This window comes from Dipodomys spectabilis, unplaced genomic scaffold (assembly GCF_019054845.1).
Source record: "Dipodomys spectabilis isolate Male_0828 unplaced genomic scaffold, ASM1905484v1 ptg000215l, whole genome shotgun sequence".
NCBI classification, from domain to species: Eukaryota; Metazoa; Chordata; class Mammalia; order Rodentia; family Heteromyidae; genus Dipodomys; species Dipodomys spectabilis.
In genome coordinates, this window is record NW_024870892.1 from 35,564 (window position 1) to 58,730 (window position 23,167).

Sequence of the window (23,167 nt, forward strand, 5' to 3'; positions counted from 1 at the left end):
GCATATACTCAGTGTATTTACACCCAAACAAACTGACTAAAGGAGGGTATACTTAAGGGGAGGAATCCAAAACATAACTCCTCCGAACAACTGAAATACTGTTTATCAAAATAAATTTCAAGAAGTGGAAAAATATTTCGAGGAGTGGGCCAAGGCGGGGACACAGGAATGGAGAAAAGAAGGGCAAGCAAACATTCAAATGTTCAATGTACATTATGTTAAGATATGTAACAAGGGTAGGAGTGGGAGAGGGAAGGGGGGGAATGGAGGAAGGGGTGATATTGTCCAAGCAGCACTGTATTCATAACCTGACTTATGGAATTGGAACCTTTTTGTACAACCAAATAATAATAATAAGAAGAAGAGAAAATGAAAGAAGTTGGGTTGGATAAATGGGGGAAATGGCACCCATCTGTCTTATAGATTTTTAACTAATAAATCTAGGAAAAAACTCAAAATTTGACAAACATTGTTTAAGTAAGAGTCATCAGTTAATGCTAAAATTAAATGACGAAAGTATGAGAAACTTATTATGGTTTCATAATATTCCTTCATAACAGACTTACTAATTGCAATGGCAAATATATGCATTTACATGCAATTACTATACACTAGAAACCTAACCTACTACAAGATTAACTTCATTGGTGATGGCATAAGTTTGCCTGCATTCATGCCTCTTGGTGTGATGCTCTGGGAACATTTTGTGTGTGGTTTTCTTACTGAACAGTGTAGTGTGGATATAATCATGAGGAAACATCAGATAAGCAATCTGGAAGACCATCTACAAAATAAATGGTTTCTGCTCTTCAAAAATGTCAAGGTCAAGAAACACAAAGAGAAGTCAAGCAACAATTGACTTACCTAGATCAAAGCAAACTACAGATACATGACAACTGTATGGGACATGTGATCCTGCATTAGATCCTGGAACAGGAAAAGATGTTTTTCTCTTTTTCTTTCTTTCTTTCTTTTTCTCTAAAGGTCAGCAATGGGACAATTGGGCAAAATTTAACTGAAGTCAATAAATTAGATAATGATACTGTTGTCAGTATCACACTATTTTATTTTGGTAATTATATTGTGATTACAGGAGAGATTTACCTTTTAAGAAACATTCACTGAAGTATTTAGAGGTAACATACTCTATTTTCTATAATTTACCTCTCAATGTTTATAGAAGAAAATTATGTTCATAGTCTGTGCATACAGAGAGAAAGTAATGATTAAGCCAATAAATGTGGTGAGATGCTCAAGTTGGAGAACCTAGGTAAAGGATATAGAATGGTACTATTTTTTTTGCAAATTTTCTAAAAATCTGAAATCCATCCAGAATGAATTAAGTTTCTAGAAGAAGGGAAGAGGATCTTTTTTCCTACCTCCTGAGATACCCTTTTGAAATTTACTTACCTAGCAAATTCTAAAGAATGATAGGTTTAAAATTGTTCCGTGAAGGCCAAAGTTAGAGTAATTTGCTGTCTTGTTTGACAACTACTTAATTGTTCATATATGAATACTTCTTTCCCCGTCCCCCCCCCCCCCCCCGCCCTAAGTTGATGGTGGGCTCTTGTTAAAATAGAGAAATGTTTTAGTAAAACTGTACTTTGGTTGAAGTTAATTTCTAAGTCTCCATGAAAGAAACAGTGCCTTTTGGCCTCTGTTTGATCTTGGCAGTGTGCACAACTGATGTCTGGCCTGTGTTTTGGAACCAGCAGGTAGTCAGGAGAAGGCTGCTTCTGGGGCCTCTCTCTGTGGCCTATTCATGCTTTCCCATACAGATGGGACCTGGTGAACTTTGGCAGAGGTCATTCCTCAATTCCCAACCTAAAACTTTTAGGCATAATTTTTATGAGTATGTTAGTAATAATATTGTTGAAGTTAAAAACTAACTCTCAAAGAATACCTTTACTATCTACTTAGTGTTTATATAACGAGCTGTTCAAATGGCATTGTCTTGCCTCAGATGTGGAAAGAAAGTAAACTAAATTCACAATGGTAACTTTTTTGGTAGGATACCTTTTAATAGTTCAGTGATTTCTCCCATCCATACTGATGCTTTGAACTTATATGTATGCAATAATTTTTTGATGATTTCTATTTTTGGCTTTAGAATACAGTGACATTTTTGTTTTATTTCTTTATTTTCATTTTTTTGAATAGTCAATTTTACCATTTATTATTTCACATGTAATCCATAGCAAAGACAAGCTGATTAAGACTTGATTTGGCATGGTAATATGTAATATGGTATCTATGAACATTAAAGAAAAATGTGTTAGTGTTTTAATGTACTGAGGGGAAAGTACATTTTTAATTCTGCATTTATACGTCAAGTAGAAAGACTTTAAAGAGCCCATGCTCATTACATGGTTGAGTAAGTCTCTTCTTTGGTATCAAAGATATAGATTAATATTTGTTTATGTTCCTTTGAGCCACATTTTCTAAAAATCAACAATTCCTTTTTAACTTTGATTGTAGAATAAAATCAGAACACATTTACCCTATAAAATTGCATACATTCTAACTTTTTTGTACACCATCAGTCAGAAATTGATATTGAGTATCAGAATTATAAATAATCATGAATAACTTAATAAGCTGATTAAAGTCAAAGTTCATAGAATTCACAAACTTTATAGACCATAATAATGACAGTTTGCTTTGTGAAGGTTAAAATATGTATGTGACTTTTTTTTGTATGTGACTTTAAGTATTATTATCCCACAATACTGTGTAATTTGTGAAATTTATATAATCACTTAATCTCAGTAAAAAATTATTTTAAAAAATTTTAAAAATTAAAAAAATAAGCTAAAGTGACCTTTGAACAAAGATTCAAATTACCATTAACTATTTTTGAAACTCATGCAGCATTTCACTGAAGACAGAGTCTGGTTCCAACTGTCATATTGGCCACACAGAGAGCTAGAAAATTTTTATCAGCACTACCAGGCTATAAAAGGGAAACCTATAAAGTTAAATATAAAAATAGTATTACTTAACTTGGGAAATAATGTCTCATAATCTGCAAAAATCCTGACAGAATACTTTGTTAACTTATGTGCTATTTTGCAAAAAGCTTATAAATTGAAATATTCCTATTTAATTAGTACATAGAACCACCTTGTAAAAAAAAATCAATAAAATGCTACATCTTGGTTTTCTGATTTTCATCCTTGCCAGTTACTCTCTTAGGATCTTATTTTTTTCCAAAACTTGTAGTATTGTAATATTTGAATACTCTGCAGTATTGGATTCCTTTACATGGATGGCCACCCACGTGTCGAGGGTACCTCCCTCTGCGCTACACAGAGGTGTCTAACTGCCTTTCTGAAGTTTAATCATTCAGCCATAGGATAGTCAATTATCCTAGAATCATCTAACTCGCCTAAAATGCAAAAGAAATTTCCTATCAACCTTTGTCTTGAGGGCACTGACATCTTCTGTTATACTGTAGTACCAAAAATTTGCGTGTTGTGCTTGGCTTCTCTCCTATCCTTTATGTCAACTAAGTGTCTCTGCCTTGTCTCTTGCAAGTCCATCTTCTTTTTTCCATCTGTATTGTCAACGCCCACCTTTAGACCACAACCCTGTCATTTTTCATCATGTAAATATGAGCAAATGCATTTTCATGTCTTTACTCTTGCCTCTTTTCTATGTAAGTCCCTTTTCCTGAGTGGTTCCTGGAATGCATGAATGTGATTGTCTGCATTGTTTGTCAGGGATATCGAAGTCTTCCCCTGACCGATTGTATCCTGAATGCTCTGGTTGGATTGGTGGCTACCTCTGGCTCTAGGCTCTCTTCATTTCCACAAATATCTTCTTCCAGTCCTCCCTTCAAAAATAATAGGGTCCGCTTTTGACAACAGTGAAAGATTTTTAAAAAAATCAACCCCCCAAACCCACAAAACAACCTTTAAGTTTCTTTTAAGCATCATCTAAAACCTCAACTGTCCATTTTTGCATTTTGCTACATCTCCCTTGGTCTGTGTGTCTGTGTGTGTTCTTTTACCTACTAGCCAGGAAAATCTATCTTGTCAGTCCCTAATATGTTCCTCTCTGGCAGATGAGATGATTTTCTTCAACAATGCTTTAGCTTTATCTGCTTAGGATACATGATTGAGGGATTAATTACCCTTTTATGCCTTTTCCTCTTTCAAGATGTGTTGTCTTTTAAATTGTTGCCTACCTAGTTTGTCTTTCTAGGCCTTCTGATATATTGCCTGGAATTCTCATTATTTTCATTGGTTACTCAGGAGGCTGAGATTTGAGGATCACAATTTTAAGCCAGCCCCAGCAGGAAAGTTGCCAGACTCTTTATCTCCAAAAATAGGTAGTAAGTAAAGGACACCTTTTTTTTTAAATAGGTAGAAGCCATGTTTTTGTCTCCCCCCCCCCTCCCCAATGATTCATAAGGTAATTGGTGTCATCAAGTATTTGTTAAGTATTTATTCATAAAATCCATTAGAAGAGTCTGGTATTCCTATACTTCAGATATTTAAAGTTTGAATGTCTTTCCCTGTTTAAAAGTAACAGTTCTTAGGAATAATAGTTATGGGCTGTGGGATAAGTCATTACCTATGGAGCAAGGAATAATGTTGCATTTTTCATGGTCATGTGCAAAAAAGATTTTATATACCATTATCTTCATATGATAACTTCTGTGAAATATGGTCTAAAAGAACAATGTTGATACTTAAATTCTGGAACTTTCTCTAAATGTTTCACAGTAATTTGGATAATTTAAAAATTGCCTTTTCTAAAATTTAGACATACTATATCTTCTGGGTCAGGATCAGAGATGCTCAAAAATTTCATAACTATCTCCCTAGTAGTTAAAAATGGTTAAAGATGTTGGACATTTTTTTCATATATTATTGGCTATCTTCTTTTTGAAGACTGTCTGTTCAGTTCATTTGCTCATGTATTGATTGATTGACAATTTGTCTGGTGAGTACTTCTTTCTTTCTTTTTCTTTTTCTATTTTTTTTGTCAGTTGTGGGGCCTGATCTCAGGGCTTAAATGCTGTTCCTGATTTTTTTTCACTGAAGGCTAGCATTCTACCACTTTAGCTATAGTGCCACTTCCAGTTTTCTGGTGGTTAATTGGATATAAGAATCTGGCAGATTTGCCTGCTGGTGCTGGCTTCCTCTTATCTCAGCCTCCTGAATAACTAGGATTACAGACATGAGCCACTGATGCCTAGTCAAATAATTCTTTTTAATTCTTTATATACTCTGGATTTTGATGCTCTATTAAATGAATGGCTTGCAAAGATTTCATCTATTCATAGACTTTCTTCACTCTAATTATTATTTCCTTTGCTGTACTGAAATGAGTAATTTGATATAATACCTCTTATCAATTCTTACTAGTTCAAAAAGTTATTACCTATGCCTATATATTGAAGTGTTTGTATTTTTTTTCTAGTAGTTTGTTTCAAGTCTGACATTAAGGTCTTACCCATTTTAGAATTTTTTTTTATACAAGTTGTAAGATAGGGGTTTAGTGTCAGTTTTCTACCTGTGGATATTCATTTTCTTAGCACCATTTCTTAAAGAAACTTTTCTCTAGTGTATTTTTCAACACTTTTTTTTGGGAATCAGATGGTTGTAGCTGTGTAAATTTATTATTGTCTTCCATTCCATTGATTTGCATGTCTGCTTTATGCTGGTATCATGCTGATTTTGTTACTATGGCTGAGTATAATTTAAAATCAGATAAAGTACAACATTACTGTCATTGCTCTTTTTTTTTTTTTTTTGTAGCTCTCAGATTTTTTTTTGGGGGGGTCCGGTCGTGGTGCCTGAACTCTGGGCCTGGGCGCTGTCCCTGAGCTCTTCAGCTCAAGGCTAGTGCTCTACCACTTGAGCCACAGTGCCACTTCCAGCTTTTTTCTTTTTGCTTATGTGGTGCTGAGGAATCGAACACAGGGCCTCAGGCATGCAAGGCAAGCGCTCTACCACTGAGCCACCTTCCCAGCCCCGTAGCTCTCAGATTCTTTTATGCCCCCTTACTGAGTTTTAGTTCTATTTCTAGTTCTATGAAGAGTGTTACTGGATTTTCAGGGGTGTTTCATTAAATTTATAGATCACCTATAGTAATGTAACTATTTTCACAATATAAATTCTTACAATCCATAAACATGGGGAGGCATTTCCAACTTTTAGTGTCCTCTTTAGTTTCTTTCCTCAAGGTTTTGTAGTTTTTATTGTAAAATTCTTTCACTTCCTTGATTAAGTGTATTCCTAGTTTTTTTAAAATAGCTTATTTTTTAGGCATTGTAAAGCAGAAGTTTTCCTGATTATTATTTCTTCTCCTTCTCCTCCTCTTCCTCCCCCTCCCCCCTCCCTCCTCCTGTACTATCAGCCAATAGTGTGCAAGCAAGCATACAGAGCAGGCTGGCAGCTCCTTTTCTATCCCTATTGCAGCAGGCCCTGCCCTCTGCTTGGATTGGGTGAGTTTATGCTCACAATCTGCTCATGATTGGCTAGTTTAGGAGAGTAGGGTGTATTTACACAAAGTGACCATTAAAAGACTTTGAGATAAGATTAACAGCACACAAGTAATCTCAAAACATAGTTCCTTTACCATTTTGAGACAACCAGTTAAGATAAAACCTTACATTTCAAGAGTCCTTCCTTATCTCAAAGGATTGCCTCTTTCCCTTTCTTCACTTGCTGATTTTGTCTTAGCAGAATAATCAACCAGAGCCAAGCCACTAGGCCAAAGTAGGAACTTAAAAGCAGCTTACTTTGATGGAAAAGATGGGTTTTCTCACATTTTACCCCCTTTTTATTTTCTATTCTTTTCTTGAAACTCTTTTAATATTATTTGACTATCTCAGCTGATTTAACAATTAATACGACACAGAAGTTTGGATAGGGCAGTCTCTATTCATCTATATGGTTTCTGTATGAATTAGTTCTACAACACTCTATCAAGGAGTTATACTTTGTTGTATATGGATTTTGTATCCTGCTACTTTGTTGGAAGTGTTTATCAGATCTAACAGTTTTCTGGTGGTATCCTTAGAATCTTTTAAGAATAAGATCATATCATCTGCATATAGAGATAATATGACTTTTTTTCTATTTGTTTTCTTTTCATTTCCCTTACCTTATTCCCATGACTATGATGTAACTACATTGAATTAGAATGGAAAGTAGATGCTCATCTTCTTGATTTTAGAGGAAATGTTTTTAGTTTTTCTTCATTTGGTATAATTTTGACCATATATAGTTTTTTTCAGTATTGAGATTCTGGTGTGTGTGTGTGTGTGTGTGTGTGTGTGTGTGTGTGTGTGTGTGTGTGTGTGTGTGTGTGTGTGTGTGTGTGTGTGTGTGTGTGTGTGTGTGTGTGTGTGTGTGTGTGTGTGTGTGTGTGTGTGTGTGTGTGTGTGTGTGTGTGTGTGTGTGTGTGTGTGTGTGTGTGTGTTGGTACTGGAGCTTAAATTTGGCCTTACACTCTCTCTTGGCTTTTTTGGTAAAGCCTGGTACTCTACTGCTTTAGTCACCCTTGCATGGTCAGCCTTTTCACTGGCTAATTGGAGGTAAAAGTCTCATTGGAGGTAAAAGTGTCACAGATTTTTCAGCTAGTGCTGGCTTCAAACTATGGTTGTCAGATCTCAGCCTCCTTGAGTAGCTAGGAGTATAGGCATGAGCTATTAGTGACTTAGTACTAGCGAGGCATGATCCTTTTATTTCTAGTTTCTTCAGAGCTTTTATCATGAAAGGATGTTGACTTTTTTTTTTCTCCCTGCTGTTTTGGGGCTTGAACTCAGGGCCTGGCCACTGTCCATGAACTTTTTGTTCAAAGTTAGCACTCTATCACTTTGAGCTACAGCTCCTCTTAAGAGTCTCATCGACTTTTCTGCTTGGGCTGGCTTCGAACTGTGATCCTCCGATCTCAGCCTCCTGAGTAGCTAGGATTACAGGCATGTGCCACTAGCGCCCAGCTCCTTGATTGTGTTTTTTAAATTTTTGCTTATTGTATTATAATTGTATGTATCCTTTATGAAATCCCAGATACAAATTTCTTCTCTGATATATGTATTCTTATGAATATTTTCTTTTGATTTATGGCTTGACATTTCTTAATTGTCTTTTGAAGACTAGCCTTCTATATTTTGATAAAATATAATTTAGTGATACTTTTATTATTCATATTTTTATGTATGGGGTAACCCAAGGTAAATAATCCTTTTCCTTCTTCATTTTCTTCCATAGGTCTTACAATAGTTTTAGGTTTTACAGTTAGGTTTGTGGTCCCTTTTGAATTAATTTTTGTCTCTGGATTTGGAGTTGAGGTTCATTTTCTTCTCTTTCTAGTTATTTGTTTGGGTCTCATTTATTGACAAGGTGTTTATCTATCCTAAGTCAACTCAATGTTGACTTGTCATGACAAACTTAAGTTTCTATTTAAGATTTTATTGATACCTTGCATTCAAATATTAGTTATTATTACTCGAAGTCAAGAGATAGGTCATAGGATGCTGATGATGTTTCTCCTAGGTCATAGGATGCTGATGATGTTTCTCTACTAATAATTAGATTTTTAACTAATTTATTGTCCTCCTGTTCACTCTGATATTTTTAAATTTTTAGGTGTTACACATAATATTTCATTACTTCGAGAGGTGATAATCAACTCCCGCTTTGTAAAAGGGGACATCACCACTAAATTTCTCTCTGAAGTATATCCTGATGGCTTTAAAGGTTTGTATGTGCTAGAATATTTTAGTTATTAGAAGCTTTTAAAAAGTTATGCCTTAATATAATGTGTAGTTTTAATATGTAGAATTAAAAGACTTTTGGCATATATTATAATTGATATATATATGGAATGTCCTAGGCTATTGACATATATGAGTTATATTATAGTTGATTAATATATATGGAGTATTTATGGATGACTCATGAGTATAATAATCTGCAATTCTGTTAAATGAGAAATTCAGCTATGTGGAATGTTCTGTGAATCTAATTCTTGGATATGTAGCTAGATAGATTGTTGACCTACTGATCTGGCTCTTGAATGTTAAAGCAGATTTTATTCTTTTTTTAAAAAAATTGATTTGATTTTATTGTAAAGGTGATACACAGAGGGGTTACAGTTACGTAAGGAGGGGTAGTGAGTGCGTTTCTTGCCAAACAGTATTATCCCCTCCCTCATTTTTTCTCACTTTCCCTCCTCTCTCCCTTAGTTTTTACTCTTTACTGGCATGAATATAAATAGGAACTCAGCTTTAGTAATATATATCTTTATAAAAAGAGCACTGACATTTTCAGAAAATCAGATGCTAATCCTGCTAATGATAATGAAGATGCTTTAAATAAAGAAATGAGAAATAAATCTGAACTTTAGCACTAGAAAGTTATCAGAGTATTTCCAAATGGTAAGACAATGACTTATCAAGTGAGAAAGAAGACAAAATCTTTAATGAGCATTTCATTGTTAAGAACCTCAGGGGTTACCTGAAACTTAATAGAGATGATATGGAGGTAACAGCCAGAGCCTCTAGATGCATTGTGAGCTTGGGAATTTATGAAGGTTAGTCTTCTATTTAGTACTTGAGTATATAAAATGACTTACATAGTCATATTGGGAGCTATATGTCAATTCAGTTTGACATATGTAAATGAATTATTGCATGTATTTACAAAGAAGTTTTAATTCAGAATTTTGTAAGATTAACTGTCAAGTTGGTTTTGTACCTTCTTTTAGAATTTCAATGTCATCTAGAGTTTAATCATTACTATCGAGTAATATGCTGGTGGCTCATGCCTGTAATTCTAGCTACTTAGAAGGTTGAGATCTGAGGATCACAGTTCACCCAGGCTGGGTAGGAAAGTCCATGAGACTCTTATCTCCAATTAATCACCAAAAAGCCTGAAGTGGAGCTCTGGCTCAAGGGGCAGAACACTAGCCTTGAGTAAAAGAAGCCCAGAGACAGCACCCAGGCCCTGAGTTCTAGCCCCAGGACTAACACAAATGTACACATACTCACACACAAAGAATTTCTTTAATTTAGGCTTTTAAAAACTCATGATTTATCATGTTCAAAAGTATAGAACTTGTGGGTTTTGAAAAAATGCAAATTTTTACATTTGTAAAAATTACATCCTTAACATAATTTTAGTTTTATACTTGAATGGTTATTAGTAGCTCTTGTTTTTATGAGGTCTGAACTATTTAGATGACTGTTTTTTATTATAGTACCATAATAGATAGTAAATATTTATTTAATTCATTAAAAAGAATCTTCAAGGAGCTGGGAAGCTGGCTCAGTGGTAGAGCGCTTGCCTTGCATGCTTGAGGCCCTGGGTTCGATTCCTCAGCACCACATAAGCAAAAAGAAAAAAGCCGGAAGTGGTGCTATGGCTCAAGTGGTAGAGCACTAGCCTTGAGCTGAAGAGCTGAGGGACAGTGCTCAGGCCCAGAGTTCAGGCCCCACGACCGGACCCCCCCAAAAAAAAAAAAAGAATCTTCATAGTATGATGAAAAAGGACAACTGAGTATTTTAATTTATTTGTACATATATTGAGATAATCACTTTCTTCTGTTTTAATTCTGATATTTTGTTTGTTCTTCTATAGTTTGGATTAAAAGTTGTAGTAAGTTGTCAAGTAGACTTGGGAAATTTCAGAGGCTTTTATGTCTGCCTGCCCAATGCTTCTGTGTAGGTGATAGGATAGGAAACATCAGGCAGGAGAAAAAGGTGAAAACTTTTCAGACCTTGACCTTCAGAACAAACAATGTTATATATTTCTGTCTATATATGGATATGTTTATATGTGAGTATATATGTACATGGATATTTAACATTTCTAGTTGGGGTTGATAACTCTATATTGAACATTTAGCAGCAATGAAAAATGTTCCAAATGCTCTGGAGACAGGAATTACCTTCAAACTTAGAAATTTGCTTAAAACCATAATATTTTGGTTTTCTGACATATTTACTTTTAATTTCCTTACTCAAATCCTTTTCTTTTGGTAAAAGATTATCAGCATTGACATTGTTAACTTTTTTCATTTGCTATACTAGAAAGGATCATAGTATTTTTAATTGTCAGAAGTTGTTAAAAAGAACTTTTTGCAAAGATTAATCTCAGTTTTTCTTTTTCATGTAAGACAACTAAAACCCAACGAGGTTATTAGGCTAAATAACCAGTAAAATAATGAAGTCAGAAGTGGATCTGTGGGGATTCTTTTATTGTGGGGGAAAGGGCCCGGGATGTTGTGGGGAGGGGGAGTAGTGCTTGTGATTGAACCCAGGGCCTGTACATGATAGGCAAGTGCTCTGTCACTAAGCCAGATTCCCAGACCCAGTCCTAAGATTTTCAATTCCAGTTTGAGTACTACTTTAGTTGTGCTACTATCCAAATCACAAACTTTTTTTCAATTGGGATAAGCTACATGTCATATTGACTCTAAAGACTTTGAAAGTACATACCTGTGTTTGCCACTCTTAATGTATATTTCTTATTCTCATGTGCTATTTTCTTGTATTTTTTTCTTCTTTCTGAATGGCTATATCTCCTATTCTTCTCTAGGTTACTTTGTTTCTCCTTCCTAGGGTTTTTCCCTCAGAGCTGGTCTTACATATATTAAACTATCATCCTTGACTGTTTAATATATATGTGCTTGAAAGAAACAGCAGGAAGTGGCAACTGAAGTTAGTGCAGGATCTTCTCAATATGTTTGAGGCCGGGTCATTTTGCCCCTTCGGGATTACCCATCTGCTTCCCATCTGTCCTTTTCTTCCAATCACTGTTTATAGGCAAGTGCCTGTCTTTATTACTGCATTAAAAATCTCTATACTACGTGTTTATTTTCCCAAATCTATTTGTAGACTATAACAGTTTCACCAAAACTTCTTAGATTTGAACCTTGAGGTCATTATGTCTAAAATTTAATAATGGGATAGATGCAGCATTGTTCTTGTTAACTGTTTGGATTCTGATATTGAAAAGCTATTTTCCTTTGATTCCTAACTAAAGGAAAAAATGAAGAAGATATTTTAAGACTGCAGTTTCAGTTGTCGTGTAATGAACATTTTGGACTTATTTTTCTGTTTTCTTGCTACTCATTAGCCTCAAGCTTCATCAAAGTAATTATCAGAATTATAGTTTTCTTCTGAAAAGTTAGGTTTTTGTGAAAATTGATTCATCCTGAAAAGTATACAATAAGTTATACTTTTCCTTTATTTAGTTAAGTATATTTATACCTTTAAAAGTTATAGTAGAATATTTGGACTGAATTTCAGTCAACAAAGTCATTCAATGAAGGATGAAGTAGGCTGTAGAAGGAGATAAGAAATGGATAGTGTATTTTTTTTTTTTTTTTTGTCATTAAAGAGCTAACAGCACAGGAAAAACAATCATGGAAGAACTCACAGCATTACTAGACAGCACAGAATAAGTACTGAGTAAAGATTAAAAAGCAAAATGTCTCAAGAACAGAGAAAAAAGAAAACGACTTTGACTTAAGGAATATAGGGTGCTGTAAGGATGAGGTAGCATTTTGCACTATGAACATCTCTCCAAGAACTGCCTTTGCTGGGCGCTGGATGTGCTATATTGCATTGTGAGAGCCCATGTGTCTGTCTTCCTAAGCCATCCTCTTTGATGTCTGTGGGTCTTTTGAAATCAGCCATGGAGAATATTTTTTTCAGGGAAATTAGCAAAAGTCCCTTACTTGGGCTTCTTTCTTCCCTTATACCTCAGTTGGTTTAATCATTAAACATTTACCAACAAACCGTTGTCTAACACTTTGACTTGAGTATTGAGAACAAACAGAGCAGAGCCACTGCTGGAAGGTGGGAAAGGATGCCTATCTAGAGAGGGGACATAGAAGAATCCATGAGTATTGGAGATGCTTGGTTTTCAGCTGGCTGTTGTGGAAAATAGATGACTTTGCTCACTGAAAAATAGTAAGAATGCTTAAGTATTTTAAGTTAGAAAGACTTGATGAACAACTAAAAAGTGTGATTTTTAGACATAAAACATTTTAGCAAAACAGAATCTAATATGGTCACTGTTAAGAACTGAATGAGTGACCCCTCAAAATAAATGGGAGAAGTAACAATTAAGAGGCCATTTAACAAAATGAATATTAGGAAACTGAAACATGCTTTGAATGGGGTGAGGCTAGCTCAGGGAGGTGGATATATGGAAAAGGGAATGGTGGATGAACATAATCTTAATACTCAATGCACATTTGTGAAAAAGGAAGTGGAAAAACTTGTTAGGACTGCAAGGAGAAAGGGTAGATGGGAAGGTTGGGGAATGATACAAAAGGGGTGACCCTGTGTGCATAAATGGAAATATTAAATTGTCACCCTCTTGTACAACCATTTGTAGACAGATAGATAGATAAAATAATAAAATAAAAAACAGACAAATGGGAGAAGTATCCCAAACATGGCAAAAATGTAATGAGAATAAAATCATGCAGGAAATAAGAGATAGGCAATGTAGATACAATAGATTTTATGTATCAGTAAATATATAATAAGAATTTCATAGAAATAAAAAATAAATAAAGATAATTTTGAAAGGAATAGTAGGGGAGTGCTTTTATACTGTTCTTAAGAGAGCCTTGAGGTTATGTTGGAAAGCTTCATTGAGTGTTAGACAAGATTAGTGAAAAATAGTTATTCCTCTGGGTATCCCAAAAACAAAATGTTTTTTACATTTCTAGAAAGAAAAAAAATGATATGCAAAGTTCTCTGCTTGAATTCCCAGAACCAGTTTGTAGGTCTCATTTGTGTAAGTGTTGATGCAGGATCTGGGTTTGTCTCAACGAGGAATGGATTATTGGGTTCCTGTACTCTTCTGTTTCATGAAATACTTCTCCACAGAAAAATGGTTTGTAGACTTAAAAGAGTTTAGATGTTAATTTTGGACATTTTTAAAAGTTTGATTATCATTTGGAGTAATTTTTAGACATAAAGTTCACATTGCTCCATTTCTTTGAAATAAGTTTAGGTGGGTACTTTTTGTTTTCATTAATGGGTTGTAAAATATTGCTTCTGTTGTATACTATACTGTTTAATGCTCTCTCTACTATCTGGTATATAGTATGGTGGTAAGTAGTAGTATTAGATATTGTAGTATGGTTACAGAACTCTTGAGGGAAGTGTTCACCTGTATCCTGTACCATCTGTCATCCTTTCTTGATTCATACCACTACTTTTAGAATTCTGCAAATGGAACGGGCTTACCAGCTGGATAACACTCAGCCATGTCAAGTGGTCTTACTCTAGCCTAGACCACTATTTCTGAGTCCAGCTACATTATGATGGGAAGAGAGAGTAAGGATGATAGAAGTCCTTTGATTGATTGGACATCGATTCTTGACTGCATGTATAGAGGGAAGCAAATTATACCTTTATTCTCTTTGATTCCTTTATGTAGCAAACATAGCCTTGACTGTGTATCTCTATTTCTGCAGAAATTGGAGCTCTGGCCTTTTCTCCTCACTTTCTTAGAAGTAGGTTTTCAGGTAGTGAGTGATGACAGGAAACAGATGTTAAGAACGTAAGCATTTTGTGAGATCTCTGTGGGTATAACTTTCTCTTTGTAATTATTTTTGTTCTCCCTCCCTTCTTCCCTCCCTCCCTCTCTCTCTTTCTCTCTCAGTATGTGCCAGTTCTGGGGTTTGAACTCAGGGCTTGAGTTCTGTCCCTGAGCTTTTTTGTTCAAGGATGGTATTCTACCCACAACTCTGTTTCTGGCTTTATTAATAGTTAAATGGAGATCATAGTCTCATAGACTTTCCTGCCCAGGCTGGCTTTGAACCAAGATCCTCAGATCTCAGCCTCCTGTGTATCAAGTGTTATAGGCATGAGCTATTGCCACCTGGCCTGGGTATCTCTTTTACGATTTTTTTTCTAACTGAGCAAGGTTTATTGTCTTATTAGAATGTTTACACTTCTCTCCCGTGTGCAATACTAACTCCATAATAGAAGCCTGATGGAATACTTGTTTTTGACTTAATAGTAGCTTCGGACTATAGAAACACAGATGTTAACATTATATATGACTGATTGATTGATGAATTTATTTCCCTTAGGACATATTTTATCAAAGAGTGAGAAAAACCAGTTATTGGCGATAGCATCATCATTGTTTGTGGTATCCCAGTTACGGGCACGTAATTTTCACCAACATTCAAGGTATGGCAAATCTTTTAAAACGGAATGAGGAGAAAATACCCATTATTTTATCTGTATGAAAAAAACCAGTGAAAGATCCGCTGATCTCAGTTCTAGATCTTCTTGTGGGCCTTTGGGGAAGTATAATATAATCACACTTCTTAACTATAACATTGCAGATATTTCATTTTAACAGTTTTTTAAGTTCAGAAAGAGAATCTTGTTAGTAGAGATAAGACGATACTGTGAAATTTGATGGGAAACGCACACATCTAGTTTGTATTTGTTATTTCTGTTTTATGGTTTCATTAGTCTTGAAAATAGTTTTGAGATAGAGTATTAGAAATGAATCCAGGGCTGGGAAGGTGGCTCAGTGGTAGAGTGCTTGTCTTGCATGCATGAGGCCCTGGGTTCAATTCATCAGCACCACATAAGCAGAAAAAATCGAAAGTGGCATTGTGGCTCAAGTGGTAGAGTGCTCACCTTGTGATGAAGAGCTCAGGTACAGCGCTCAGGCCCAGAGTTCAGGCCTATGACTGACAAAAAAAAAAAAAAAAGAATGAATTCAGACCAGTATTTTTCCCCATCCCATCTCCATTTGATGTCAATAAAAATATACCATTGGTCATTTAGTTTAAAGAAAAAGAAAAAGATAAAAGAAAAGCAATAAGTATTTACACATATACCAGTTACTTTTATGCAATAAAGGAATGGGAAAGGGGAAAATGAAAGAACAGAGAAAACTATATTGTAGTAGTCAGGATGTGGTGGAACCAAATTGCAGTTTTCTAATTCAGAATGTATTCTTGGTCTGTAAGAACAAAGTTCTGGAGCAAAGTAGCAGGTCCCTTTTTTAGTAGACACCTCCTGTGTCTGCTTCTGGAACACACACACACACACACACACACACACACACATGCACACACATGAATGAATCCATATAGTTAAAAATACATATAAACACATATAGATATCAGAAACTATGAAACTATAGATACAAATGGGCAGTAATGCCAGGTTTGCATAATTATTGCTAAGCACTAAACTATTCCTCTGAGCTTCCAGATTGTGTTCAATTTCGTTTCCTTTTCCACAAGAAGAGCAAAGATTTAAGAAGAAAAAAGAAGATGGAAAGTGACCAAGTAGCTTTGAAAGCACAAACCACCAATTTCTATTATTTCTTAGGAAGCAGGTAGATGAGGAGCTAAATTGAGTTGAAGCTGGATCTCTCCCCTTCCATTTTTATTTATGTATATTACTAGTATAAAGAGATTTCGTTGTGATATTTCCATACTTTCAAGTAATATTCTTTGATCATATTCACCACTTCTATTACTTTTTTAATCTCCTTACGTCCATTTTGAACAATTCAAAAAGCTTTTACTATTCTGTTTTCATATAGTGTATGAAGTACTTTGATCATATTTGCCCCTCATCCTCACTCTCTAATTTCACCCTGGTCTGTATCTTAATGGCTAATATGGTTTGTTCTGTTAAGAGCAAGTTCAAGAAGCTTAGTATATAATTTTTTGTAAAGTTATGATTTGGTGTATGTCCAGGGAGAGATGAGGATTTAGAGTATTAATAAATTATGAATGATTTGGAAGAAGAGGAAAATGGTTGAATCGGTTGTTTTCCTGTGGTTGTGATGTCCAGGAAGCAGGTGCTAACTATTGGTGGCAATTAAAATTAAACCTAAAATCTAGTGTCTCAGTTATACTACCTATATTTCAAGGGCTTAATAGTCACAGGTGGTTAATGGCTTCACATTGGGCAACACAAGAACCTTTAATCATGACTTCCCTATTTCCACCAAGTTCTATTGGACACTGCTGATTTAGGGAGATGAATAGGCAGGAAAGAGCTGAGCTTTGGTTTTCAAGCGCTCACTTTATATGTTGCATTATCTTTTTATTATTCTCTGATTATCTTATCTTTTGTTACTATTTAGAACTTTATTATTTTACAATTCCAAAGTATAGCTAAAAATAAACTGATGTGTGTGTGTGTGTGTGTGTGTGTGTGTGTGTGTGTGTGTGTGTGTGTGTGTGTGTGTGTGTGTGTGTGTGTGTGTGTGTATGTGCCGGTTCTAGGGCTTGAACTCAGGGCCAGGGAGTTATCACTGAACTTATTTTTTGCTCAAGAATAGTGCTCTACCACTCAGGCCATAGCACCACTTCAGGCTATTTCTGAGTAGTTTATTGGAGATAAGATTCTCACAGACTTCTGTCCAGATTGCTTCAAACCATGATATAATCTCAGCCTCCTGAGTAGCTATGATTACAGGCATGAGCCACCAGTGCCCAGCTAAACTGATTGCTTAAAAAAAATATGTACATACATTATTTTTTGAGGTAGCTGACTTATTTTGGGTAAGACTGAATAGAATTAAAACAATAAAGTGGCCCCTGGTGCTGGTGGCTCACATCTGTAATCCTAGCTACCCAGGAGGCTGAGATCTGAGAATCAAGGTTCAAAACCAGCCCAGGCAGGAAAGGCCATGAGACTCTTATTTTCAATTAACCACCTAAAAACCAGAAGTGGAGCTGTAGAGAGCTAGCTTTGAGCAAAAAAAAACTCAGGGACAGCTCCTAGGCCCTAAGTTCAAGCCCCACAACTGACAAAAATAAATAGTTTCTCCTATCCGTTATTAAGAAGTCTTTGGAAACATGTGGCTTGGGAATGGAGTCTGAGAGTTGGCGGCCAGGTGTGGCTCCGTAGTGTTCTGGGCATGTTGATGTAATGTTTTTGATTCCAAACCAGTAGCCCACAGCCCTTCCTTTATGTTACTTGTTTTGGCACTGGTCTTATTTTCCCAGTTTCTCTGTGGATTTTTACTCTTTCATCATTTATGAGTTGGAAAAATACATTAATGTGTGCCCATAGTATTTAGATAGTAAAATGATAGCATGTATTTTAGAAAAAAAGAAAAATTAATGTCAGAAACAATAGCAGTCTTTTTAGGATGACATACAATAAATTTGGTGGACATAATTGCATAAATGCACACTGACTCTGAAATTACTTTTTGTTACAATTATTCTTTTCACTTGGGGTTAGGGTGAGAGTGTAACTCAGTGTTAGAGTGTGTGCTTAGCACGCATGATGTCCTGGGTTCAATTCCCAACACCCGAACAACCATTAAAGTAAAAACATTTTCAATCAGCAGTAAGTAATCTTTAAAAGCACTATTAAATTGTCACTTTATATTATGTGAAACTAAAGTGATTGTGTTGGTATAATAGTTTGGTATAGTAATTTGTTTCACTAATTGATAATAATTATACGAAAAAAATAATAAGGGTAATGTTTTATTTCCTTTCAGTAATCCTTAACATATTTTGGCTAATAATGCCTGTTTTCCTTAGATCCAAATGTTGTTCATGGATCAGGAATTCTTTCTGAGAACGACAGTAACCTACTTAATGCTGGCTTAGGTCCATCCTCACTACTCCACACTTCTCAGACACTAGGGAGAAGGCTCTTCTCCCTTTGCCACATAGTTTTACTTTCTCTTTGTCCCCTTTTTTTTCTCTGCAATGATTTCTTTCTTTTGTTAGGTTTGTAGCTGTGCAATTGTCCTCATTCCTGTCACTCAGCTTTCCTAATTCCATGATTATTCTCTTTCTGGTAAGCTATCTAATTTGAGATTATCATGATACTGTTTGTTGTAAGGTATATTAAATAGGTAGTTTTCATTAGGTAGCCAATGAGGAGAACACCATGCACTATTCAGGCAGGAGAAGAAGTTTATTTACCGAACTGCTGCCCCCACCATGCATGGTGGAGAAGCATGGCTGAAAAGGAAAAGGGAGGGGGGGACGACCCACCCCTGGTCAGGACTTATCTAGGCCAGGGACAGGAGGAGGTGTGGCTAGGTTGGGGAAAGGTGTGGCCACACTGGATCTGGATGTGACCTCAGGGTCTGGGACCCTCCTGAGGTCATATGGGAGGCCTGTGACCAGAGGGGGCCCAGGATGTGACCTAGCAGGAGGGGAAGGTGACTGCTTTCAGGTCTGCCAGTTACCTAGGTAACAGATACTTGGCAGAAACTTAGCCAAGAGGGAGGAAGGTGTCCCTGTTCAGACCTTACATTTGTAGTATTGGAAGTTCATCTTTCCTGGTAGTGGAATGACTGATGACCACACCTCTCATCCCTAATAGAGGGCATGCTTGGCATCTTTTAAGAAATAGGGAAGGGACCTGGTGAGAGTAATTCCCAGGCTCACTTTTAGAGCTCAGTCCTCAGGACTGAGTGTGTACAATATTATCTACTTTCATATAATATATATGTTTCAAGGTTTTTAAAAGTAAATGTTAGCTGGTCACCAGTGGCTCATGCTTGTAAACTTAGCTACTCAGGACACTGTGATCTGAGAATCACAGTTTGAAGCTAGCCCAAGCAGAAAAGTCCCTGTGAGACTCTTATCGCCAATAAACTATTCAAAGTGGTAGAGTGATAGCTTCAAATCCAAAGAGGCTCAGGGACAGTGCCCGAGTTCAAGCCCCAGGATGGGCAAAAAAAAAAAAAAAAGTTGACTCTGTTATTTTATAATTTTTTTTGAGATACATAGTAAGTTAAATTTTGTTGGACTTCTTTTCTTTCTTCATTTTTTTTGCAATCACCATTCCACAGAGGATGTGTTCAGAATCCTAAACATTTATTTTATAAATAAATAATTAGAAAATAATTAGCAACATTTAACATTTAATCCTCAGGATTCACTTGTGGTTATAAAAAAAAAAGAAAACTAATGAAAGTTATTTTTTGCAAGAAAAGATACATAATAAAATTTACCATCATAACCATTTCTAGTGGTGTCAGCTCTAACCACATTATTACTCAATTGCTCTAGAACCTTTGCTTTTTATAAGATTGAAACAAACACTATATCGATTGAACAGTTGCTCCTGGTAACCACTATTCTACTTCCTGTTTTGATAATCAAACTTATTTACTTCAGTATTTGTACTTCCTTTATAATAAATCTCCCTAAACTTAAAAATTCAGTGTAATAACTTTTCACTTGTTTTCTAGAGGGAGCAATCCTAAAATCACTTGAAGCTTCCAGGTTTGGGCGATGAAAGGTTGATTCAAACAAATGGGTTATCATATGTCATGTACAAGAACAAAAGGTTCAGAGATAGGAAGAAGGAAACGCAGTGTATTTGAGTCAGGCCATCTCTGCCTGGCTTTCTAGGCTTTGCCTTCATCTGGTGCTGGGCTTCATCAGAAGGCTGTAGCAGACTAGGTATGGACTAGCTACTAGACTTAGCAGTCTAGATAGGGTCATCTTTCTTCTTTCTTATCTCTAAGAAATAAGAAGCCTTTCCCAGAAGTTACCCAGCTCCTACTTCTCAATTCTCATTGACTAGAAATAAATTACCTGCCTATTGCTAAACCAGTCATTGAAAAGGAACTGGAATATTGTGATTGTCTTAGATTAATTTTTGAATGAAATGCATGCTATGTAATGAACTAAAATAACTTATTATTATTCATCATAACTTTGTGTCTTCCTTTCTGTAAGTCATAATATTTGCTTTTTCTATACCATTCTATTGGCTAGAACTTCTAATACCTGGAAATGTGTAAGTACATACAATGTTGATGTCAGAGACATGGACTCTTCCCTGGTTTTGCCAATTCTGTTTCCTCATTAATAACATGGAGATAATAATAGTTTAAAGACAGAATTACTGTTAATGTACAATGAGATATACTTATTAACACATTGTTCATGAAAGTTAGATGCCCATTAATGATTTTCTCTTAAAAAAATTTTTTTTTGGGGGGGTTCGGTCATGGGGCCTGAACTCTGGGCCTGGGCGCTGTCCCTCAGCTCTTCAGCTCAAGGCTAGTACTCTACCACTTGAGACACAGCGCCACTTCCGGCTTTTTTCTTTTTGCTCATGTGGTGCTGAGGAATCGAACCCAGGGCCTCACGCATGCAAGGCAAGCGCTCTACCACTGAGCCACCTTCCCAGCCCCACCCTCTTAAAAATTTTTATAAGTCCTCAATAACAACTATTTTGTTTGAAGAATGGTGGCAGTTATTATACTCATTTCACTCTTGATTAATTGGAATGCCTTGATGGTTTAAACACCAACAGATATGCAAGCTGTTGGTTTGAAATGCTCTTTCCCCCTACTTGAGACAGATTCTTTTTTTTTTTTTTTTTTTTTTCTGGTTGTGGGGCTTGAACTCTGGGCCTGAGTGCTGTCCCTCAGCTCTTCAGCTCAAGTCTTGCTATAAAGTCCAGGCGGGGCTTGGACTCAGGATCTTCCTTCCTTGATCTCCCAAGTGCTAGGATTATAGGTGTGTACCATTATGCCTGGCTGAAATATTTATATCTTGTATTAAAGATGTATTTTTCCTTTCTTACTGAATAAGTGAGTCAGCTATACATTAAATGTAATCATATGCCTTTTAATGGCACCTTTTACATCATAAGTTCAAGTTAGAGAATTTACCAGGGAGCAAAATAATTAAAAGAAAACAAAGGAAATTTCTATTCCCAGGCATTGCAGTTCAGGTAGAAAATAGATAAATCAGGTCAGTAGTATCCTTTGGTAGGACTGAAGATGATCTACCTTATGACTATTTTGTCAAGGAAGAACAAACCAGGAAAGGATAGGGAAGGAATATAGATGGTGGATAATTAAGGTTTTAATGTAGACAGATAGATTGTTTGGCTGAGAGGATTAACCTTAGAACAAAAGAAAAAAGGAGTAAAGGAATGAGTCATGTCTATATCAGAGGGAAGCTCTTCTGGTCAGAGGAAAGAGCAAAGAACCTGAGGTTTAAGTATGTTTGGCATTTTTGAAAAGTATCAAGAAGCCAATGTGGTTTAAGAGGACTATACAAGTTTTTGTTGCAGTAGCAATGGAGCATCTCAAAATAGGTTGTGGTAAAGACTTATTTAGGCTTTTAATCGTAGTGAAATGGAAGCCATTTGTATGTTTTGAGTTTCTTTAAGAAAAGTTTGATGCAGCATTATATATTAACAATATCTTTTGGGCTCCAGGACTAAAATTTAGATTGTTAAGGAGTAGAAGTAGGAGGCAGGAGGCCATGAGAGGTGGTAGGCAGTAGTCAAGATCAGAGCCATGGAAAACTCCAACTCCAGGAGTCTCATACATGAGGAGGAATCCTACAGAGGAGGCCCAGAAGGAGCAGCAGAGGAGGGTGAAAAGCTAGGCTTGGCTGAGTTCAGGGAGCCAAATGAAGAAAAGGTAGCCAAGAGGCAGGAGTTCAATTGTAAGGAAGCCGATGTGAAAGGAAAATGAACATTAATGAGGGAAGATTGAGGTTATGGATTATTTGATGTATGTGTTTTAAAATGGAACAATGAAGCCTGCTCAAGACTGGTTTGGGATGTGGGGAAGGAAGGATAAGGAAGAGGGACAGAGGGAGTGAGACTGAGCTGGGTATATTGTAGGCTTATATGGATTCCCTTGACCAGTGAATTGATGCTAATCAAAAATGTGGAAAAGAAGGAAAACGGCTGTTAGCCATTGCATTGAAGTCTGGGAGTCCCAGGGGAACAGTACAAGAGCCATTTTAGAGAATGCCAGGTGTACTGGGAATTAAAGTTGAATTGGTGGAAGCTCAAGAAAGAATGCAGAGAGGCACTGGAAATGGCAGATACTGGCTTCGTTTGAGGATTTGCCTTTTTGTGTGTACAGAAAGCCTGGTGCTTTAGTCTGGTTTTACAGAGAAGAGGGCCTTTCGTAAAGGATGTCCTTTTCGAAAACATACCATTAGTGTGTTTTCAACATTTTTTTTTCCAGTCCTGGGACTTGTACTCAGGGCCTGGGCACTGTCCCTGAGCTTCTTTTGCTCAAGGCTAGCCCTCTACCACTTGAGCCACAGCGCCAGTTCTAGCCTTTTCTGTGTATGTGGTACTGAGAAATGGAACCCAGGGCTTCATGCATGCAAGGCAAGCACTCTACCACTAAGCCACATTCCCATCCCTGTTTTCGACATTTTTGTCATATTA

At 36.2% G+C, this 23,167-nt stretch overlaps 1 protein-coding gene across 1 annotated transcript in view; it reads left to right on the forward strand.

The window, feature by feature from the left end:
- Positions 1-23,167, forward strand: part of Pcca (propionyl-CoA carboxylase subunit alpha) — a 157,580-nt gene that overhangs the window by 23,427 nt on the left and 110,986 nt on the right. Inside the window, exons 6-7 of the mRNA XM_042696995.1 lie at positions 8,607-8,717; positions 15,082-15,184. Coding sequence (XP_042552929.1) covers positions 8,607-8,717; positions 15,082-15,184 — 214 coding nt within the window. The remainder of the gene's footprint in view (positions 1-8,606; positions 8,718-15,081; positions 15,185-23,167) is intronic.